The 23,245-nt window shown below is 45.9% G+C and overlaps 1 protein-coding gene across 1 annotated transcript in view; it reads right to left on the bottom strand.

Moving 5' to 3' along the window:
* The window catches only part of LOC142312880 (uncharacterized), a 280,429-nt gene that overhangs the window by 245,187 nt on the left and 11,997 nt on the right, over positions 1–23,245 (bottom strand). Inside the window, 2 exon segments of the mRNA XM_075351864.1 lie at positions 14,427–14,550; positions 21,754–22,789. Of these exon segments, the coding sequence (XP_075207979.1) occupies positions 14,427–14,550; positions 21,754–22,789 (1,160 nt within the window).

Here is a 23,245-nt window from a genome sequence, read left to right on the forward strand (position 1 = left end):
AAAAAATTAGTTTGGCGAAATAAAAAATACAGACATCAGAAAAAAAAAAAAAAAAGAGCGCCTGCCACTAAGACCAGTGCCAAACGTGAGAGCAATGCACGAGTCTCGCATCGCATCATCCACTGCAGTCTGGAAGCGAGCAACTGCGTTGGATAATGCGATGCGAGAGGGCGGGGTGGCAGATGAGAAAGGGCGCAGCGGATGGAAGATGGGAAAGGGCACAGCGGGTGGAGGAGTGGCAGAGGATGGGAAAGGGCGCAGCGGATGGATGATGGGAAATGGCGCAGCGGATGGATGGGAAATGGCGCAGCGGATGGATGGGAAATGGCGCAGCGGATGGAGGAGCGGCAGAGGATGGGGGGGGAAGGCGAGATGGGGATACCTACCTTACAGGATGGATCTAGGCAGCAGGATCACAGCAGACAGAAGAGGCAGCAGATGAAGGAGGCAACAGATCGAGGAGGGTAAGAGGGGGCAGTAGATGGAAAATGGGAGAGAGCAGGCAGCAGATCGGGGAGGGGGGCAGAGTGATGGGAGAGAGAGATGGCACATGGAGGAGGGGGGGCCCCGGGGGGAGGGTGGCTTGCAGCACATGTGGGGGGAGGGTGGCTTGCAGCACATGTGGGGGGAGGGTGGCTTGCTTGCAGCACATGTGGGGGGAGGGTGGCTTGCTTGCAGCACATGTGGGGGGGAGGGTGGCTGGCTTGCAGCACATGTGGGGGGAGGGTGGCTTGCTTGCAGCACATGTGGGGGGAGGGTGGCTGGCTTGCAGCACATGTGGGGGGAGGGTGGCTGGCTTGCAGCACATGTGGGGGGAGGGTGGCTTGCAGCACATGCCAGCCACCCTCCCCCCACATGTGCTGCAAGCCAGCCACCCTCCCCCCACATGTGCTGCAAGCCACCCTCCCCCCACGTGGGGGGAGGGTGGCTTGCAGCACATGGAGGGATAGGTGGTGTGGCGATGGAGAAGAAGGGGCAGCCGATGAAGGAGGCGGCGGCGGCCGCCGATCGGGAACAGTGGGGGCCGATTTGCGGGCAGCAGCGGCTGAAAAAGGTGGGTGCGGGGACAGTGGCGGGCATGGCGGCGGGGACAGCCGTGGATCGGGAGCGGCGGAGGGGACAGCGGTGCATCGGGAGCATGGCGGCGGGGACAGCGGTGGATCGGGAGCATGGCGGCGGGGACAGCGGTGCATCGGGAGCGGCGGCGGGGACAGCGGTGGAGCGGGAGCATGGCGGCGGAGACAGCGGTGCATGGGGAGCATGGCGGCGGAGACAGCGGTGCATCGGGAGCATGGCGGCGGGGACAGCGGTGCATCGGGAGCATGGCGGCGGGGACAGCGGTGCATCGGAAGCATGGCGGCGGGGACAGCGGTGCATCGGGAGCATGGCGGCGGGGACAGCGGTGCATCGGGAGCATGGCGGCGGGGACAGCGGTGAAGCGGCAGCAGCGGCGGGGCGATCGGAGACAGCGGCAGCAGCGGCGGGGCGATCGGAGACAGCGGCGGGGCGATCGGAGACAGCGGCGGGGACAGCGGTGAAGCGGGAGCAGCAGCAGGGCGATCGGAGACAGCGGCAGCAGCGGCGGGGACAGCGGTGAAGCGGGAGCAGCGGCGGGGCGATCGGAGACAGCGGCGGTGACAGCGGTGAAGCGGGACCAGCGGCGGGGCGATCGGGGACAGGGGCGAGCGGCGGGGCGATCGGGGACAGGGGCGGGCAGCGGGGACAACAACTTACCGCTCTCCTCGGCTTCCAGGGACGGTCACAGGCCGCAGATCCACATTGATTGGAGAGAGCGGTCACAAGACCGGTCTCTCCAATCAGAGCTGGGGGCGGGTGAAGCATCGATCACCCAGCTCCAGCCAATGGCCAGTGCTACAGCAGCACTGATCAGGGCTGGATTTCAATGTTCCAGCCATTTTCAATGGCTGGAACATTACAGTGGCTGTAATTGGCTGAGCGGCGTTCGTCAGCCAATCACAGCCTCTGTAGGTTCGGGGAGGAGGCACCACCCCTCCTGAGGTCAGGCAGAGGTCCCCTCCTTCCCGAATCTACCGTTTAAGTAAATAAATTTCACTCCCCGGGGCTCCGGGACCGCGATTTCGCCAGGACGTACTGAGTACGTCATGGGTCGTTTAGCACCATGTCACCATGACGTACTCAGTACGTCCAAGGTCGTTAAGGGGTTAAAGTGAATGCTGTGGAGCAGATTCCAGCCCCTAGAAGAGGTGGAGATCGTATTCAGATACTGCGGGCCAGGGAAGCCAGGTGGATTTTGACATATAATACCTGCATGCCAATGGGCATGAATATCAAAAGTGATTTAATGTATATATATTAATATGTGGATCATTGTTCTGAATGCTTTCGGTATTTATTACATACAGGTATATCCATGGTTGTAATCATTATTCATAATTGATCTATTTTTTGAAAGGTGTATGTTCATGGAGAATAATGGATATGGAATTTTTTTTTTTTTTTCTTCTCTATGTGATTTTATGGAAGTTAGTGAATTATATTTGGCACATCCCAAAGGGTTAAATTGATTCGGGAAGATCTCCTTTTGCAATGTATTAGGCTGCTGCCTTGCTGACATAATTGGGTTAACCTGTGTATGTTTGACCGGATGTAGCATTCTGGGAAGTGAAGAGGGTTTTTTTCTATATATATTATGTGTTTCATTTGGATAACAGATGTCTATGACTAAGGGCCACAATGGCCAGAAACGCGTAAGACGCTTTCTTTTTAAAAGAAAAAATTTTTTGGATGTCATTCTGATGATTGGTTTTTAATAATTTTTCAATAAAATGAATTTTTAATTCACATTTATCCCGGACGTGTTGCTGGATCAGGAAAGGAATTTCCACCACTTACTGCTTTATATTCCTGAACACGGAATTTGTATCCTTGCACCGTTCTGGGTTTTGGAGCCAGGTGAAATAATATTACGGGTGAGCTGAAATACAACTTTCCTTCTTTAGTTAATATCTGTATATAATATATTTAGTCGGATTAGTCTCCAATTTTTTGTTGACATATAGGAATTAATTTCAAGTTTTTAATTTAACCAAGCAGCTTGCCTATTGTGTTGTAGACCATCCCAGCCTTGTGCAGGTCTACAATTTTGTCCCTGGTGTCCTTAGCCAGCTCTTTGGTCTTAGCCATGGTGAAGAGGTTGGCATGAGATTGAGTGTGTGGACACGTGTCTTCTATACAGGTAACAAGTTGAAACAGCTGCTATTAATACAGTTAATGCATGCAGAGTACGAGGGCTTCTTAAAGAATATATAACAGGTCTGTGAGAGCCAGAATTCTTGCTGGTTGGTAGGTGATCAAATACTTATTTCATGCAATAAAATGCAAATTAATTATTTAAAAATCATACAATGTGATTTTCTGGATCTTGTTTTGGGTGGGATGGGGGATTCTGTCTGTCACAGTTGAAGTGTAGCTACCATAAAAATTACAGACCTCTCCATCCTTTATAGGTGGGAAAACTGGCAAAATCGGCAGTGTATGAAAAACTTATTCTCCCCAATGTATCTACTGACTACCTGTTCGCCTTACCTCTTTGTCTTTATCTGCTACCTTCCTGGAATTCTGACCTTGGACCACAATCAGAGTTTACCTTTGTCTTACCCCTTTGGTTTTCACGAGCCCTCCTGATATTTGACCCCCTCAGACCTCTCAACTACCCAGCCTCACAGCTAGCACGAGTAGTAACTCAGCGTGATATTACAACTTGCCTAACTTTTTTTTCTCACTTTCACCAGCATGCATCCAATTCACATGCTTTGTGATTAGGTGGTGAATCTGACACAAATTATGTAGCAGGATCTGACTATGGAATATTGGAATCTTGAATTGTAATCACAGTTTCAGGGACAGGTTCCTAGTTTGATGAATGCTCCCTATAGCTCTCCGATGCCAGCTGTGACTGCGATATCTACACCGCCCAACGAACCTATAGTGGCCCTTTGAAAAATTTTAAGGTGAAAAAATGCCAGTTTAGAGGATTCAATTACAACTGTAAATTAGTTTTTACTCTACAACCGCGGTGTTCAAAGGGCGAATCCCAGTGGGTAGGAACAACTATGTCCATCCTGCATGGGGCCCTCAGATCTTGACTTTTTCTTTAGTTCCCCAGGCACCAGAATGGATTTCTGTCAGTGCCTTTTTTGATGCCTTAGGTGTAATTTATGATGAACCTAACATAATCCAGGTCGCTGAGGCAAAGATCATGAACTTGACACGGGATCCGCAACACTGAGGATTATTGTACCCAATTCCAGCAATGGTTAACGGAGGTTAAATGTAACTATTCAGCTCTCAGCTGTCGATTCCACAGGGGCCTTTCTAAAACTCTTAAAGGTGTTGTCTACTGTGAACAAAATCCATTCTAATTTGACATGTTTCCCTCAGGTAAAATAATAACGTCTGTACACCTCTCCCATACTGGTGCCCTTCCAGTGGTGCCGTGGCTCACGTGATGTTGAGCCCCGCGTCCAATCAGCGACGGCTTCTCTCTCCTCTCATTCGGACCAAACAAGTTAATGAACACTGCTAGAATGGCACCAGTACAGGAGGGGACGATAGACTTTATTATTTTACCAGGGGGAAACATGTGGAATCAGAAGATGTTGGCCTAGTACTAGACTTTTTTTCCTTCAAGAACCATTCATTGCCACATGCTTTCATTGACTGCAGGTCTGCAGCAATTGTTATTGATTTAGGACTAGTTCAGAGATTAGCATTAGGGACATTTAGTCTGGAAAAAAAATATTCATTTTTTTTGCTATTACAATGCTGCCTCAGAATCTTTTCAGATTTGTAATGGTGAATTTCACGCTCCAAGCGGGAGCCCTTCACTCTGAATTCATTTCCTGTTTTAAATTATATAATTTATCTGCTGGGGTAGTATTAGGACTTCCATAGCTACTTATTCATAATCCTCTTCTTGATTATGTTCAGAAGGAGATTAAGGATTTTGCAATGTAAGCTGAGGACAGCATGCTGCAAGGGTTAAAAAAGTAACTGTGCTTCTCTTATCTGTGTGTGAGCTATTGTTTATGTAAAATAAAGGTTTTATCACTTGGTGATTAACATTGGCATGGCTAGCTTGCATGCCATGTTGTCCAACACACACCTGCTATAATTGACATCTCAGTCAATGCACAATCTCTATTCAAAGCCTGGTGTTGGTAGAGAAGTTCAATCAGCTCTGGTATTTTCCTGGATCTAAATTCTGTGATTGTGTGAGAACTGCTCCACCCAGTAACCTAAGTTAAATATGGTTAGTTTCAGAATCTCTTTGCTTACAAATATGCTGCCCTCATATGAAGTAGCAAAAACCAGCCTTGCAGATTATCTTTGCATGGAGGCCCAATTGTCATAAGAAGCGTTTAAAGTCTGTATAAATATGCTCCTCTGGTCTAGAGGGTCTGCCGGGGTACCTCAAAGACTTCAGAGATGTGTTCTTGGAAAAAAGAGGTGGAGATTTTTCCTCCCCATCATCCCTATGATTGTGCTATTAATTGTGTCCCTAATGCCAAATTACCTAAAGCTCACCTTTATAATTTGTCTGGGCCAGATTGCACCACCATGTGAGCAAAAAGTTACAAAAAGGTCATATCTGTTCTAATTCCTCTCCTGTACCTGCTGGATTTTCATTTGTGAAAAAGAAAGTGGTAACCTCTGTCCTTGCTTTGATTTGTGAGAACTGAACAAAATCACAGTGAAGCATACATACTCGCTTCCATCTCATCCCAGACTTTTATAATCAGCTTACAGGAGTGAAGTGGTTATCTAAGCTAGACTTTAGAAGGGCTTACAATTTGATATGCATCAAAAAGGGTGATGAGTGGAAAACAGTGTTTCTTACATCTGAGGGTTTATTAAAAAATATATGCATGCCATTTGAGTTAACCAATGAACCAGCAGTCTTCACATTTTTTTTTATAAATGACATCTTTTCTGAACGCATTGAGTGATTTGTCGTGATTTACCTTGATGACATTTTAGTTTTTTCTCCTGATTTGGTTTCTCACCAGGAATATGTTCCTATAGTATTACAAAACTTGAGGGTGAATTCTTTGATTGCTAAAACCAGGATTTAAGCTAGTGCTTGAACTGTACCACACCTATATCTGCATTTAGACATCATAAGACTCATCAGACAGTCTGGACTTTTATGTGACAAGTGAATCATGCTGACATAGCTTAATATAAAGTGATGACACACACGTATGTGTGTATGTGTGTGTATATATATATATATATAGATATATATATAGATATATAATCGCAGAATAAGCTCTTTTCAGAGTTTACCAAATAGGAGACGTGTTACGTATTCTTGGCTCCTAGCCAACTGATTTCTTTAAATGTGTCTTCACTTCCGTAATTAAACCAGTCATATTTTCTATGCAGATCCGTGTACATTTCTCTGGTCTGTATGGAAGAATAGTATGCATGCTACTAACAAATGACTCATGATTTTAATGCAGACGGGGTTAAGGTAGATGCATAATTAGATTGCATCACTGTAAATTTATGGCCTCCTTAACACTCTGCCTTGGTCAGACCCCACCTGGAATACTGTGTACAGTTCTTGGGGCCTCAATTCAAGAAAGACTGATATATTAGAGCAAGTCCACAGAAGAGCAACCAAGATGGTAGAAGGTCTGCAAATTAGAGACCAACCAAGATATGTTACATAGAAGGTAAATATTTTAGGCGACCGACAGGAGTGATAATGGATGCACAGTATATCTCACCCCGAAAGTTAAGCTGGACAAGATATTTAAGGCTGGATAGTGCTGGTTTTCTTCAGCAGTTTAGTTGCTGAGTTGTTTATTTAATGGTAGTTTTGGGCCGGTTTTTATTGGAGTGGTGAGTAGGATTTGGTAGTGAGACTCACCACTCCCGCTGCAGTTCAGGAGGTACTGGAGGCTCAGCCATCTCACCTGAAAAGGTTGCCTCATTGCAGGCAGAGAAAAGGTTAAAGAAATCAGAAGGAAGCAGTCAGAGGCAGGAGTAACATGGTGTGTTCCTGAGAAGGCTAGATCTAGAAGGTAAATGGAAAGAACTGTGACTAGAGATTCAAGCCCTGCAAGTATCCTTAGTAACATGAGTCAGGGTACTATGTGTTAGGCCTCCTCCACACGTCCATGTCTCTGGTACGTGTTTGGTCCATATCCTCACGTGCCAGAGACACGGGCACACGTAGACCCATTAAAAGCAATGGGTCTGCGTTCATGTCCGTGTTTTCCCATGGACCGTGTGTCCGTGTGGAGCATATGTGTGCCCTTGTGCTCCACACGTAGACATGTTCGTTTTTGTACGGCATCACGGGTGTCACACGGATGTGATCAGTGTGACACGCACTGGAGAAAACACACATGCCTGTGAATTAAAAGGAATTTCTATACTTACCATCTCCGGCACTGCTGTCTCTACCGCTGCTGTCACTTGCTTCCGACCCCCGCTCATTATGCTCATTGCATATTCACTCCACTGTGGGCCGGAAGCAGCAGCAGCGGGGAGTCGGCAGGACCGGAGAAAGTAGATCAGCACCACGGACAGCAACGCCAGGGACAGGTGAGCAGAAAGTTCTCGTTCTCCGTGTGTTATCACGGATAGCACACAGAGAACACACGTGTGCCATAAACACGGCACACGGAGGGCAATATGCACCTTTGACACGTCCGTAAAAAACGTGCGTGATTTTCATGACAGTGTGAAGGAGGCCTAAAGGGGGCTTTACACGCTGCGACATCGCTAATGCGGAGTCGTTGGGGTCACGGAATTTGTGACGCACATCCGGCCGCATTAGCGATGTTGCTGCGTGTGACACCGATGAGCGATTTTGCATCGTTGCAAAAACGTGCAAAATCGCCCATCGGTGACATGGGGGTCCATTCTCGATTATCGTTACTGCAGCAGTAACGATGTAGTTCGTCGCTCCTGCGGCAGCACACATCGGTATGTGTGACGCCGCAGGAACGAGGAAGCTCTCCTTACCTGCCTCCCGGCCGCTATGCGGAAGGAAGGAGGTGGGCGGGATGTTACGTCCCGCTCATCTCCGCCCCTCCGCTAATATTGGGCGGCCGCTCCGCGACGTCGCTGTGACGCCGCACGGACCGCCCCCTTAGAAAGGAGGCGGTTCGCCGGTCACAGCGACGTCGCCGGGCAGGTAAGTATGTGTGACGGGTCTGGGCGATGTTGTGCGGCACGGGCAGCGATTTGCCCGTGTCGCGCAACAGGTGGGGGCGGGTACCCACACTAACGATATCGGGACCGATATCGAAGTGTGTAAAGTAGCCTTTAGGCCCAGACGAGCAAGTGTTTATTGTTTTGGGGTTTTTTTTTCTGCTGCATTATTGTCTGCAATTCTTTGGCTGAAAATAAAAGTCTCACGTTTACTTTATATGCATGGTTTCCATCTGTGTCACTGCCGTGCCGTCCTATAATGCCCATAGTGCAATACAATATATACAGTCCACCTCTCAGGGTACAGTTCCACTTGCGTTTTGCACGGACGAGTGCAATCTGATAAAACATCGGATTGCTCTCACTCTACTGCAAAACTATGGGGCAGTGTCCATCTGCGATTGATTTCTCATGCCACAGCGGTAGGCGGAATAAATCGCAGCATGCTGCGTTTCGCAGCGAATCTCTGCTCACGCAACCCCATACACATCTATGGGAGCGTGTTAAACATCGCACTGCACTCGCATGTCATCTGAGTGCAGTGTGATATACGCAGAGACAGGCAGCAGAGGAGAGGGAGAAAGTGTTCCCTCCATCTTCTCCGAGGCTGTGATACGATCCCAAGATCACATCACAGTCGCATGACCCTCGGCTGATGCCCACAGCAGAGGGTCATTAGCATATCGCTTTCCATGATCTCACATCAGAAGCTGTGCGCAAGTGTGCCGCCCCTGCAGTGGTCGAACCGCTCGGATCCGGGGTCTGCTGTGGCTCGAGGGTGTCCGGACTCAGGGGCTCGCAGCCACTTCAAATGAAAAGGGGGTATTTACAGGGGATAAGAGTTTGTGACGCCACCCATGGTTCGCGGTAAGGGGAGTACCGCTGCTGCCTATGGGAGTACCTGGGGGATATGGAGTGGGACAGCCAGATGATGTTCCCTCCACGGGTAGGGGAGGCCCCGGGACTCTGGATTATGGAGGTGTAGGGGAGCGTGGTGCAGATTGGAGGCAGGGGAAGACAGCGTACTCACTCAGGCAGTGTTGGTAGTGATGCAACCGCAAAGCAGACTCTGACACAAAGGTAAACCAAGTCTCTTGGTGCCGCTGCCACTTCAGGGTAGCTCGTCTGGGCGTCCGCTCCCTTTGGTATTGCTGATACCTTGCCTCCATGCACTGTCTGTTAGATGTTCTGAGTGACCCCTATGCTTGAAGCTGTCGGGGTCCCGCTCACTACTGTTAAGTAGGGAAGCTGTGCTCTCGATGGCTGACACTTGGGATTTCAGTGGGCTGCATAAGCTGGAAAGCCCTATCCCCCTCGTTGTGTTGATGCCTTCGATCTCTGAGTTCTTGGGGAAAATTCATAAAGAGACTATCCTCCGCAGGTGAATTACCAGGTTGCGTGAAGCTACCCCCTGATCTAGGGTCCAGTACCCCGCCGTGCTCGGTACTCGTTCATTACTAGGTACTCCGGTGCCTACCGTTCTCCACAACTAATCCTGGCACCTTTCTCCAATACCCTGCGACCGGGACTCCGACTCCTTCAGTCCCAGACCACTGTCTGCGACCTAGCCAACGTCTCCCAGGGAGCTCCAACTCCAAGCTCCTCACTCTTTGAGGGCTACTACTATACACTAACTCTGCACCTCCCAGCAGTCTGCCTGACCCCTAGGCGAGTGTCCCTGTTCCAGCTAGACCACCCACTGGTGTGCCTGGCAGGGTGTGGTGTGAGGTGTGACTAGGATTTGCATGCTGATGGAGCAATACCAAAAGTTAGGATCCCAGAACTATGAGGGGTTGAGTCCTGCACTAGAAGATAAAAGAGTGCAATACCCTGTGACACCCTGACTAGTTCAGTGGCATCACACAAGTGCAACCGTATTCTAAAACTTAATATTTTAATAACTTTGTCCTTAAAAACAGTTGAAAATAATAAAAAAACAAACAGTGCTGTGTAAGCAAACAGTGGAGTAGTGCATAGGGGCATATGTAAGGTGTAGGCCTAATATTCAGGCATAGCGAGACTCTACCAAGGCAATATGAACTGGCTGCTCTGTGCTTACAGGACCTGTGATGATGTCACATGGAGGGGAGGAGTCAGGGGTCACATGGTCAGCTCCTCAGTGTATGCATGACTCTGCTGTGCTGGGTGTCATGGAGCTGGGTGAGGGGAAGGTTATGTGTGGGGTCAGGAGGATTTACAGTGGATGGAGCAGAGCTGTGTGTTTACGTGGTGTATGGAGTAGAGCCGTGTGTGTACGAGGTGTATGGAGTAGAGCCGTGTGTGTACGAGGTGTGCAGAGTGGAGCCGTGTGTGTACCATGTGTGTGGAGCAGAGCCGTGTGTGTACGAGGTGTATGGAGTAGAGCCGTGTGTGTACGAGGTGTGCAGAGTGGAGCCGTGTGTGTACCATGTGTGTGGAGCAGAGCTGTGTGTACCATGTGTGCAGAGTGGAACCGTGTATATGAAGAGGAGCCAGATGTGTATGTTTACGGATCGGAGCAGTGTGTATACAATGTGTGCAGAGCCTTGTGTGTATGAAGAGGAGCCGCATATGTACGACGTTTATGGAGCGGACCTGTGTGTGCATGGAGCGGACCTGTGTGTGCATGGAGCAGAGCCACGTGTGTATGACGAGTGCAGAGCGGAGTCGCTTGTGTACAACATGTACAAACCGGAGCAGCTTATGTATGACCTGTACGGAGTGGAGCCGTGTGTGTACAAAGCAAAGCTACATGTGTACGGAGCGGAGCTACATGTATACAATACATACCAAGTGGAGGAACATGATGCTGCGACGTAAGAAGGGGAAATGTCCAGACCCGATTAGGATGATAAAGATACGCGCCCCTGACAACGTGCTGCATTTAGACCATGTGTGCCGCCCCTGTGTCAGCAGCCGGGCTGCTCGGATCCGGATCCGCGGTGGTTTGAGCGATCTCCGGACCCGGGGATCAGGGTCGCACGGCCACTCAGATAAAAAGGGGGAGTATTTACAGGGGATGATGTGGAAAGTTCGTGACGCATCCCGTGGTGTGTGGTAAGGTGGAGTACCACCGCTGCAGTTGGGAGTACCCGGTGGCGATGGTGTGGGCAGCCAGGTGTTTTAATAGGGGCTATGCCCCGGGACTCGGAGGGCGACGGGGAGGTGCCGTTGGGACTGTAAGGGTCACTTGTGTACTCACTCAGTCCAATAACGCTGACACCGATAACTGTGGTAAACCAAAGTTCCGGACACCGCTGCCGCTGAGAGGGAGCACGCCTGGATTCCGTGCCCATTGGTACTGCCTGTTAGTCTGTGACCTTTACCTTAGCACCTAGTTTTCTGGTTGGTCCCTTGAGTATAAAACTAATTGGGTCCCGCTCACCAGTATGGCTAACTGGGTGAGCTTGCTCTCAGGGTTCACGCTTGGGATTTTCTGGACCGTGCAGTGGGAAAGTCCTATCCCCCTCATTGTGCTAGCACCCAGATTTTGGAGCGGGTGAAGAACAGATCTTGAAGGCTCTGTCCTCGTCGGGTAAATTGTCAGGACGCCTGACTCTCCTTCCTGACCTAGGGTCTACATACTCCGTTGTGCCCTGGCCCCTCCCCGGTGATGGCACAAGGCCGCCGGCTGTCCTCCTCGACATTCCGTGCCCCTTGTCACGATCCCCTGCGATTGTGGTCCAGCTCCTACCAGGCCCAGACCAACGTCTGCCACCTAGTAATTCACGGAGCCCAGCTCCTGACCTCTCCTCTCGAGAGTCACCACTCTACTGACTGTCTCCTAACACTCCTGACCTCCCCTTAACCAACCCCCCAAGTGGGTGACCCTATTCCACTCAGGCCGTCCACTGGTGGGTGTGGTGCAGAGTGTTCCTAAGATTTTGATTAGCTTCTTCTTGTCAACACCAAAGGTCAGCGACCTGTAACCAAGGAGGAGGTAGATATTGTACAGAAGGGCAAATTGTACAATACCCTGTGACGACCCGATAGGCCAGGGCGTCACACATGCATGCGCACTGATCAGACCACAATGATATATGACAATGCTGGAACTATAATATCATACCAGGATAACAACAGTAAGCTTTAGAAATATAGCTCTACATATATTTTCACCAGAACATACTAGATATATTAGATTTATATAAGTTCAATACAAAAATATAGATTATAATACAAGGATAAACTTTGCTAATTCCAATGGATCAGTCACCTATACCATTACGCACAGTATTACATGCACTACTGTAGCAGTCATTTATTATGCTACATGTGCCTGTGGAAAAATTTAAGTAGGTCTCACAACTCGAGCCTTGAAAGTACATGTTGGGGACATTATAGCAGCGGAAAAAGAAAAAGATGTGGAGTCACTTAAGACTATTCCAAAACATTTAAAAAGTTCCATCACTGTGACTCCACTCTCTTACGGATCCGTGGAATTGATCGTATTATCACATACATGCGGGGAGGTAACATAGCACAAAAACTCTCACAATGTGAGAGTCATTGGATTTGGACTTTGGATATGGTCGATCCAAAAGGTTTAAATGAAAATTTAAGTTTTGCACGCTTTTTATAATCCTTACATTACCTTTGGTTTTAGTTAATATCTGTATATAATATATTTAGTCGGATTAGTCTCCAATTTTTTGTTGACATATAGGAATTAATTTCAAGTTTTTAATTTAACCAAGCAGCTTGCCTATTGTGTTGTAGACCATCCCAGCCTTGTGCAGGTCTACAATTTTGTCCCTGGTGTCCTTAGCCAGCTCTTTGGTCTTAGCCATGGTGAAGAGGTTGGCATGAGATTGAGTGTGTGGACACGTGTCTTCTATACAGGTAACAAGTTGAAACAGCTGCTATTAATACAGTTAATGCATGCAGAGTACGAGGGCTTCTTAAAGAATATATAACAGGTCTGTGAGAGCCAGAATTCTTGCTGGTTGGTAGGTGATCAAATACTTATTTCATGCAATAAAATGCAAATTAATTATTTAAAAATCATACAATGTGATTTTCTGGATCTTGTTTTGGGTGGGATGGGGGATTCTGTCTGTCACAGTTGAAGTGTAGCTACCATAAAAATTAGAGACCTCTCCATCCTTTTATAGGTGGGAAAACTGGCAAAATCGGCAGTGTATGAAAAACTTATTCTCCCCAATGTATCTACTGACTACCTGTTCGCCTTACCTCTTTGTCTTTATCTGCTACCTTCCTGGAATTCTGACCTTGGACCACAATCAGAGTTTACCTTTGTCTTACCCCTTTGGTTTTCACGAGCCCTCCTGATATTTGACCCCCTCAGACCTCTCAACTACCCAGCCTCACAGCTAGCACAAGTAGTAACTCAGCGTGATATTACAACTTGCCTAACTTTTTTCTCTCACTTTCACCAGCATGCATCCAATTCACATGCTTTGTGATTAGGTGGTGAATCTGACACAAATTATGTAGCAGGATCTGACTATGGAATATTGGAATCTTGAATTGTAATCACAGTTTCAGGGACAGGTTCCTAGTTTGATGAATGCTCCCTATAGCTCTCCGATGCCAGCTGTGACTGCGATATCTACACCGCCCAACGAACCTATAGTGGCCCTTTGAAAACTTTTAAGGTGAAAAAATGCCAGTTTAGAGGATTCAATTAGAACTGTAAATTAGTTTTTACTCTACAACCGCGGTGTTCAAAGGGCGAATCCCAGTGGGTAGGAACAATATGTCCATCCTGCATGTGGCCCTCAGATCTTGACTTTTTCTTTAGTTCCCCAGGCACCAGAATGGATTTCTGTCTGTGCCTTTTTTGATGCCTTAGGTGTAATTTATGATGAACCTAACATAATCCAGGTCGCTGAGGCAAAGATCATGAACTTGACACGGGATCCGCAACACTGAGGATTATTGTACCGAATTCCAGCAATGGTTAACGGAGGTTAAATGTAACTATTCAGCTCTCAGCTGTCGATTCCACAGGGGCCTTTCTAAAACTCTTACAGGTGTTGTCCACTGTGAACAAAATCCATTCTAATTTGACATGTTTCCCTCAGGTAAAATAATAACGTCTGTACACCTCTCCCATACTGGTGCCCTTCCAGTGGTGCCGTGGCTCACGTGATGTTGAGCCCCGCGTCCAATCAGCGACGGCTTCTCTCTCCTCTCATTCGGACCAAACAAGTTAATGAACACTGCTAGAATGGCACCAGTACAGGAGGGGACTATAGACTTTATTATTTTACCAGGGGGAAACATGTGGAATCAGAAGATGTTGGCCTAGTACTAGACTTTTTTTCCTTCAAGAACCATTCATTGCCACATGCTTTCATTGACTGCAGGTCTGCAGCAATTGTTATTGATTTAGGACTAGTTCAGAGATTAGCATTAGGGACATTTAGTCTGGAAAAAAAATATTCAGATTTTTGCTATTACAATGCTGCCTCAGAATCTTTTCAGATTTGTAATGGTGAATTTCACGCTCCAAGCGGGAGCCCTTCACTCTGAATTCATTTCCTGTTTTAAATTATATAATTTATCTGCTGGGGTAGTTTAGGACTTCCATAGATACTTATTCATAATCCTCTTCTTGATTATGTTCAGAAGGAGATTAAAGGTAATCTGTAACCAGGATTTTGCAATGTAAGCTGAGGACAGCATGCTGCAAGGGTTAAAAAAGTAACTGTGCTTCTCTTAGCTGTGTCTGAGCTATTGTTTATGTAAAATAAAGGTTTTATTACTTGGTGATTAACATTGGCATAGCTAGCTTGCATGCCATGTTGTCCAGCACACACCTGCTATAATTGACATCTCAGTCAATGCACAATCTCTATTCAAAGCCTGGTGTTGGTAGAGAAGTTCAATCAGCTCTGGTGTTTTCCTGGATCTAAATTCTGTGATTGTGTGAGAACTGCTCCACCCAGTAACCTAAGTTAAATATGGTTAGTTTCAGAATCTCTTTGCTTACAATATGCTGCTCTCAGATGAAGTAGCAAAAACCAGCCTTGCAGATTATCTTTGCGTGGAGTCCCAATTGTCATAAGAAGCGTTTAAAGTCTGCATAAATATGCTCCGCTGGTCTGGAGGGTCTGCCGGGGTACCTCAAAGACTTCAGAGATGTGTTCTTGGAAAATAGAGGTGGAGATTTTTCCTCCCCATCATCCCTATGATTGTGCTATTAATTGTGTCCCTAATGTCAAATTACCTAAAGCTCACCTTTATAATTTGTCTGGGCCAGATTGCACCACCATGTGAGCAAAAAGTTACAAAAAGGTCATATCTGTTCTAATTCCTCTCCTGTACCTGCTGGATTTTCATTTGTGAAAAAGAAAGTGGTAACCTCTGTCCTTGCTTTGATTTGTGAGAACTGAACAAAATCACAGTGAAGCATACATACTCGCTTCCATCTCATCCCAGACTTTTATAATCAGCTTACAGGAGTGAAGTGGTTATCTAAGCTAGACTTTAGAAGAGCTTACAATTTGATATGCATCAAAAAGGGTGATGAGTGGAAAAAAGTGTTTCTTACATCTGATGGTTTATTAAAAAATATATGCATGCCATTTGAGTTAACCAATGAACCAGCAGTTTTCACATTTTTTTTTATAAATGACATCTTTTCTGAACGCATTGAGTGATTTGTCGTGATTTACCTTGATGACATTTTAGTTTTTTCTCCTGATTTGGTTTCTCACCAGGAATATGTTCCTATAGTATTACAAAACTTGAGGGTGAATTCTTTGATTGCTAAAATTGAGAAATGCATTCCTGGGGTTCATTTGATCAGCCGATGAGTTTAAGATAAATCCTGAGAAGGTGCAGGCCATAATAGATTGGGTTCAACTGGGTGATCTGAAGGAGCTGCAACGATTTCTAGGATCTGCCAACTATTATCGAAAATTCATTAGAGGTTTTTCCCAGCTTGTTAAACCTTTTAATGACTTCACACGTAAGAGGGCAGATTTCAAGGTTTAGTCACCAAATGCTATTGGGACTTTTGAAAAATTGAAAGAATGTTTCAGGTCTGCTGCTGTGTTCTATTCCAACTTGACCTCCAAGTTCATTGTGGAGGTGGATGCTTCGGAGGTCAGGTTAGGGGCTGTTTTATCTCAGGGTTACAATACTCAAAAGAAATTGCACATGGCCTCAAATTGGTCTATTTTTTTTTGTCTGATGAAAAATTATAATGTGGGGAATCGTGAGTTACTCACCATCAAATTAGCCTTTGAGAAAAGGAGGCATTTTTTTGGAGAATGCAGATCATCAACTTATTGTGGTCACCATCCATAAGAATTTAGCTTACCGTATTTTTCAGTTTACACTCCTCACAAAAAGTTAGGGATAAAGTTCCTGCTGCAGTGATATTTTATCATGAAAGTCGGTCATTTAAGTAGAAGAATTCAATGATGGTTTCCTCATCTCAAACATTTTATTGTAACAAAAGTCACAATAGAAGCGGAGGGGCGGAGATGAGCGGGATGTACATCCCGCCCACCTCCTTCTTTCCGCATTGCCGGTGGATGCAGGTAAGGAGATGTTCGTTGTTCCTGCGGTGTCACACACAGCGATGAGTGCTGCCGCAGGAACGACGAACAACATCGTACCTGAGGAAGCAGCGATATTAAGGAAAGGAGCGACGTGTCAACGATCCCCGTTTTTGAACGATTTTGCGATCGTTGATCGTCGCTCCTTGGTGTCACACTCTGCAATGTTGCTACCAGCGCCGGATTTGTGTCACTAACGACGTGACCCCGACGATATATCGGTAGCGATGTCGCAGCGTGTAAAGCACCCTTAACTCCTAGACAGGCCAGATAGTCCTTGTTTTTCACCAATTTTTTTTTTTTTATCACATTCAGGTCAGGGTCCAAGAGAGTGAAAGCTGACCCTTTATCATACAGTTTTAATTCAGTTTCTCCTGAAAAACCTCCATCCTCCATTCTTCCTAAGGGCATTGTAATTTCTGCTGTATCTTTGGAGTCAGAAGCGGAGATTCGTAAAGGCCAGTTGTTGGCCCCTTAAGCCACTCCATGATTCAAATTATTTGTATCGGTGTACCTAAGGTTGCGGCTGTTACAAGAGTTTCAGGATTTTATCTTGAGTGGATAACTGGGGTTACGGGTACTCAGAGAGCTTGTGAAGTTTGTAGACGCGCTAAGACTGCTGTAACCGGCTGGCCAGGAAAGTGGCTCCAATGCCAATTCAATGTCAGAGTTACCTAATGCAGAGACACTCTCCAGGTTGTTTATTTGTCATGTTGTGAGACTTCATGAAATTACTCTTAACATTGTGTCGGATATGGAAGTGCAATTTGTCTCCAAATTTGGGAGAGTCTTTTGTAAGAAACTGGGGATTGACTTGTCATATTCTTTTGCCTACAACCCTGAAACCAACGTTCAGACAGAAAGGACAAATCAAGCTTTTGAGCAAATTTGGAGGAGTTTTGTTGTGGGTCCGTAGGAGGACTGGTCTTCCGTTTATATCTTTTGCAGAGTTCGCTTTTAACAGCTGGATTAATCAGGCCACAGGTTTGGTTATCATCCAAGCACATTTAACTTAAGGCCCATTTACACACAGCGACATCGCTAGCGATGTCGCTGCTGATCGCACCCGCCTCCATCGTTTGTGCGTCACTGGCAAATCGCTGCCCATTGCGCACAATATCGTTAGTCCCCGTAACACATACCTGCCTAGCGACGTCGCTGTGGCCGGCGAACTGCCTCTTTTCTAAGGGGGCAGTTCGTGCGGCGTCACAGCGACGTCACAGACCAGGCGGCCAATAGAAGCGGAGGGACGGAGAGCAGCCGAAGGAAAGACACGCCCACCTTGTTGCTGGAGGACGCAGATACGGTGTTGTTCGTCGTTCCTGGGGTGTCACACGTAGCGATGTGTGCTGCCTCAGGAACGACGAACAACCTGCGTCCAGCACGAGCAACGATATTATGACAATGAATGACGTGTCAACGATCAGCGATTAGGTGAGTAATTTTGATAGCGGTCGTTCGTATGTTTCACACGCAACGACGTCGCTAACAAGGCCGGATGTGCGTCACGAATTCCGTGACCCCAACGACATCTCGTTAGCGATGTCGTTGCGTGTAAATGGGCCTTAAGGCTACATTCACATGACCGTTCCGTTTTTACGGTCTGCAAAACAGTCCGTTTTTTTCACGGATGCATCCGTGTGGCATCCGTTGTGTTCCGTATACGGGCCGTGTGGCATCCGTGTGCCTTCTATTTTTTTTGCGGACCATAAACCACAGAAGCAGCTAGGTAAATAGAGGGATAGCTAGATAGAGAGATAGATAAAGGGATAAATAGAGGGATGAATGAATGACTAGAGAGATAGATAGAGGGATAGCTAGAGGGATAGATAGATAATAGATGAGAAAGACATATAATGTCTCACTCCCCAACAATTTGTAATCTTGCACCCTTTAGTGCCTTTCATGCGGTACTAAAGGGTGCTTAGCCTTGTATTTAGCCAAAAAATAAATAATTTAACAAAACGACGTGGGGTCCCCATATTTTTTGTAGGCAGCTCAGGTAAAGCAGACAGCTGCAGCCTGCAGACCACAGCTGGCATCTTCACCTTGGCTAGTAATCCAAAACAGAGGGCACCCCACGCTGTTATTTTAAATTAAATAAATAATTTAAAACAAAAATGTGCGGTCCCCCCAAATTGGACCACCAGCCAAGGTAAAGCAGACAGCTGTGGTCTGGTATTCTCAGAGTTGGGAGGTCCGCGGTTCTTGAACCCTCCACAGCCTAATAATAGCAAGCCGCAGTCGCCCCAGAAGTAGCGCCTCCATTAGATGTGCCAATCCTGGTGCTTTTCCCCAGCTCATCCCAATGCCCTGGTGCATTGGCAAACGGCGTAATATATGGGGTTGATACCAGATGTGTAATGTCACCTGGCATCAAGCCCTGGGGTTACTGATGTCATGGTGTCTATCAGATACCTGATATTAGTAACCCAGTCATTAATTAAAAAAAAAATAGATGACAAACAAATTTTTATTTGAAAAAAAAACTCCCCAACACATTCTCTCTTTCACCAATTTATTGGAAAGAAAAAACACATCCGGGTCCAGCATAATCCAATAAGGGGGCCCCACGACGATCCATACTCACTGTCCCAGTCAGTGAAGAACAGAATGTTCCCCATTGACTGGGAGAGCTGTGCAGTGACCTGAGCTAACATCATGAGGTCAGCCCAGGTCATTGCAGGGCATGAGCAGCGCTGACTTCAGGAGGATAGCGAGGTGCATTTTGCTGCGGTGATGGAAGCCGCTGCACTACTGACATCAGCGCTGGACACTGATTTCTATGCCCGCCGCATTCTCAGATCACCTCTCGCTAGCGGCCCGTGACGTCACCGCTTTTCACAGTCTCAGGCCGCCCTCGAGAAGTGATGTGAGAACGCGGCGGTCAGTGACAAGCGCTGACATCAGGAGTGCAGGAGTTCATCACCGCAGGTAATGAACTTTACTAATATGACGGCAATGCTCATCATCCCTGCGGCTGCTCGCACTAGTGCCGGCATATGCTGACATTGCAGTGCGGGCATATGCGGACACATTGCAGTGCGGTTATATGCGGACACACTGCAGTGCGGGCAAATGCTGACACACTGCAGTGCAAGCAACCGCGGGGCTGGCGGGGAGCGGGACACAGACTGCACGGGCACCCGACGGAGGTCACATGGAAGTGCTTCCATGTGGCTTCTGGGGATTTTGTGGGCCCATTGACTTGCATTGAGTCACGGTCAGTTATTACGGAACAGAATAGGACGTGTTCCATAATAACGGAACGGACATTCGGCATTCAATGTGTTTTTTTGTAAGATCGGATTCACACGGAAGTGCTACCGTGTGCCATCCGATCCTACACAAAAGGCATTGAAAAGATGGTCCTGTCCGTGGGTCCGCAAAAAAACAGGAACTGAACAGGACAGACGGAACGGTCCTGTGAATGAGCCCTTAAAGTACCATCAGTGAAGTTGGGTTTGAAGTTCATTGGTCCCTATGAGATTCTGTGTTTAATCCGGTGGCTTTTAGGTTGAAATTTCCTCATTCTCTTCACATCCCAAACGTTCTCCATAGATCTCTATTAAAGGAGCTTGTGCCATCAATCGTATCTCCCTTGTCTTTGCCCTCCCGTATCATTCCATGGAAGTCTTGAGTACTTGTACTTGTACAGAGGATTGTGGATTCTCTGATGGTTGAAAATAGCCTCCAGTATTTTGTTATTGGAAGGAACATAGACCTGAGGAGAAACCTTGGGTTCCACCTTAAGATGCGAAGGCCAATCATTTGGTCAGGGCCTTCCATTCAAGGTTTCTTGGGAAACCTGGGGGTCTGTTGGCCCCCTCCTTGAAAAGAGGGAACTGTCACAAATCAGACACTCTCTGTGTTATAAGAACACTGTGAGTGACAGCTCAGACACCTAATAGATGGCAGGGGTGTGCTGAGCTGTCAAGATTCTGAGTAACAACAAAGCTGCCCAATCTGGGACTGGAACAGGCTGGGTTATTCCCATGCAAATTTAGGATTGCCTTGCGGCCTTATTACTGTCTGGGGCTGCTGGACTTCCTCCAGGTGTCACCCTTTAGGGTCATTACTTGGTTATTTAGCTGGCTGGCAGTGGTCAGATCACTGCCATTTGTAGCTTTAAGCTTGGTGGTGTTTGCTTGCCTTGTTCTTGTGCTCAGTCTCTAATCAATTGGTGCCCAACCTTTGAGCTATCTCCTGAGTACCCCTTTGCCTTTATCCCCTACCTTCCTGGAATTCTGACCTTGGATCATGACCTGCCTACTCCATTGTCTGATGCCTTTAGTCATTACAAGCCCTCCTGGTATCTGACCCCAGACCTCTTAACTACCCAGCCTCATGACTAGCCCATAAGTAGTGACTCAGCTTCATACCAACACCATCAAACAGGCCGGATTTATTCTACAGTAGGACAATGACCACAAATACATAGGCAAGAGCTTTTAGAACTATCTTCAGTGTAAAGAACAAGGAGACCAAGAAGTGATGATAGAGCCCTGATCTCAAAATGATCAAGTCTGCCTGGAATTACATGAAGAAACAGAAGGATTTGTACAAGCGACATCCACAAAAGATCTGTAGCTAGTTTTCTAAGATATTTGGAACAATCTCCTCGCCGAATTCCTTCAAAAATTGTGTCCAAGTGTACTGAGAAAAATTGATCTTTTGATTCTATTTTGAAGGTAAATGGTCAGTTCCATCAAATATTCATGTGATTTAGATTTCTCTTTTGTTCACTCACTTTCCATTTTGTTAATTTATAAAACAAACTTAACACTTCTGTTTTTTAAATCATTCTTACTTTGCAGCATTTTTCCAAACCTACCTAAAACTTTTGCAGAGTGCTATATAGAAATATAAAATATTTTACCCAGATGGAGGATAGAAAGGTGTAAAATTTGGATTTTATTTGCTTTTTGATAATTCTCGACGGTTATAACATTTATTTATTAGTAACTGCATACATTTCCTAAAAATCACATGACTATTTTCCCTTTCTTATGTACTCTGTGACTTTTACTTTGATTTTAGTGGTTTCTTGATGAATTTGTCAAAAAGAAAATAGGTACTTACATGAGAGATTTCTATTATGTTTATCAAAATGTGATTTGTGAGTAAAGTTTCTGGACATGAAAATGGCTTCCTCCCTATATGAGTTCTCTGATGTGCAATAAGACCTGCTTTATTTGCTTCATTTACTACATTTGTACATCAAAATATTGTTTTCACTATGTGAATTCTCTGATGTGAGCGAAGATGTGATCTTCTATAAAAACATTTCCCACATTCTGCACATGAAAATGGTTTCTCACCTGTATGAATTCTCTGATGTGAGCGAAGATGTGATTTATCATAAAAACATTTCCCACATTCTGAACATGAAAATGGTTTCTCCCCTGTGTGAATTCTCTGATGTTTAACAAGATCTCCTTTTTGTGTAAAACATTTTTCACATTCTGAACATGAAAATGGTCTCTCCCCTGTATGAATTCTCTGATGCTTAACAAAATTTCCTTTCTGTGTAAAACATTTCCCACATTCAGAACATGAAAATGGCTTCTTCCCTGTGTGAATTCTCTTATGTATAACCAAATGTGATTTGTTTCTAAAACATCTTCCACATTCTGGACATGAAAATGGTTTCTCCCCTGTGTGAATTCTCTCATGTACAATTAGACTTGATTTATTTGTATAGGGTTTCCCGCATTCTACACATGAATATGTCTCCACCCCCGTGTGACGTCTCTGATGCAAGTTAAGCTGTGATCTCTCATTAAAACATTTCCCACATTCAGAACAAGAAAATGGTTTCTCCACTGTGTGAGTCCTTTGATGTTCAACAACCCTTCTGTTATTTTTACTATGCTCGACAGTCTGTGATGAATCAGAAAGCAGGATTTGTTGAAAAGGAGAAGTTGAAAGCTGTTTAATGTGAAGACTTGGAGGTATATTCTGGATAATGATATGCTCTTCATATGAATCTGGTGTGAGACCTTGATCATCTGATTTAAAATGTGAAAATAACAGGTATTCCTCTGAGCTTCTGCTATAGCCATCTGCCAATAATAAAATGGATTTTACTTTTCTTCAATAAGAAGGAATATTTGTTAAAATATGTATTGTAAAGCAATTCTATAGAAGCATTTCTAAGCATATTGTAATAAATATCAATTGAGTAGATGAAACCTGACAACAGTAAATGTCAAAACAGATTATGTTAGGTCACCAGGTTGTGTGCTTTCAATTTTTCACTTTTTAAAAACTTTTTCATAGATTCACGTTTTTTTGTGCCTGTCGCTAACCTTTCCCTTTAAAATGCTTAGTAAAAACTCATGAAGGCACCTGTAAGTCAGTGCTATCTGATGTTCATCGCATACACTCCATATCAGCTACATGCACTCTAAGGGCACAGAAGCCAGACCTTTGGAGTAAGTGCAGTGCTCTCGCAGCATATATATTTCAGTCTTTATTTAAAAAAATAAAAAAATACTTAAGTGTTTGTAGTTTGATTT

Source organism: Anomaloglossus baeobatrachus, chromosome 5 (genome assembly GCF_048569485.1).
Source record: "Anomaloglossus baeobatrachus isolate aAnoBae1 chromosome 5, aAnoBae1.hap1, whole genome shotgun sequence".
NCBI lineage: Eukaryota > Metazoa > Chordata > Amphibia > Anura > Aromobatidae > Anomaloglossus > Anomaloglossus baeobatrachus.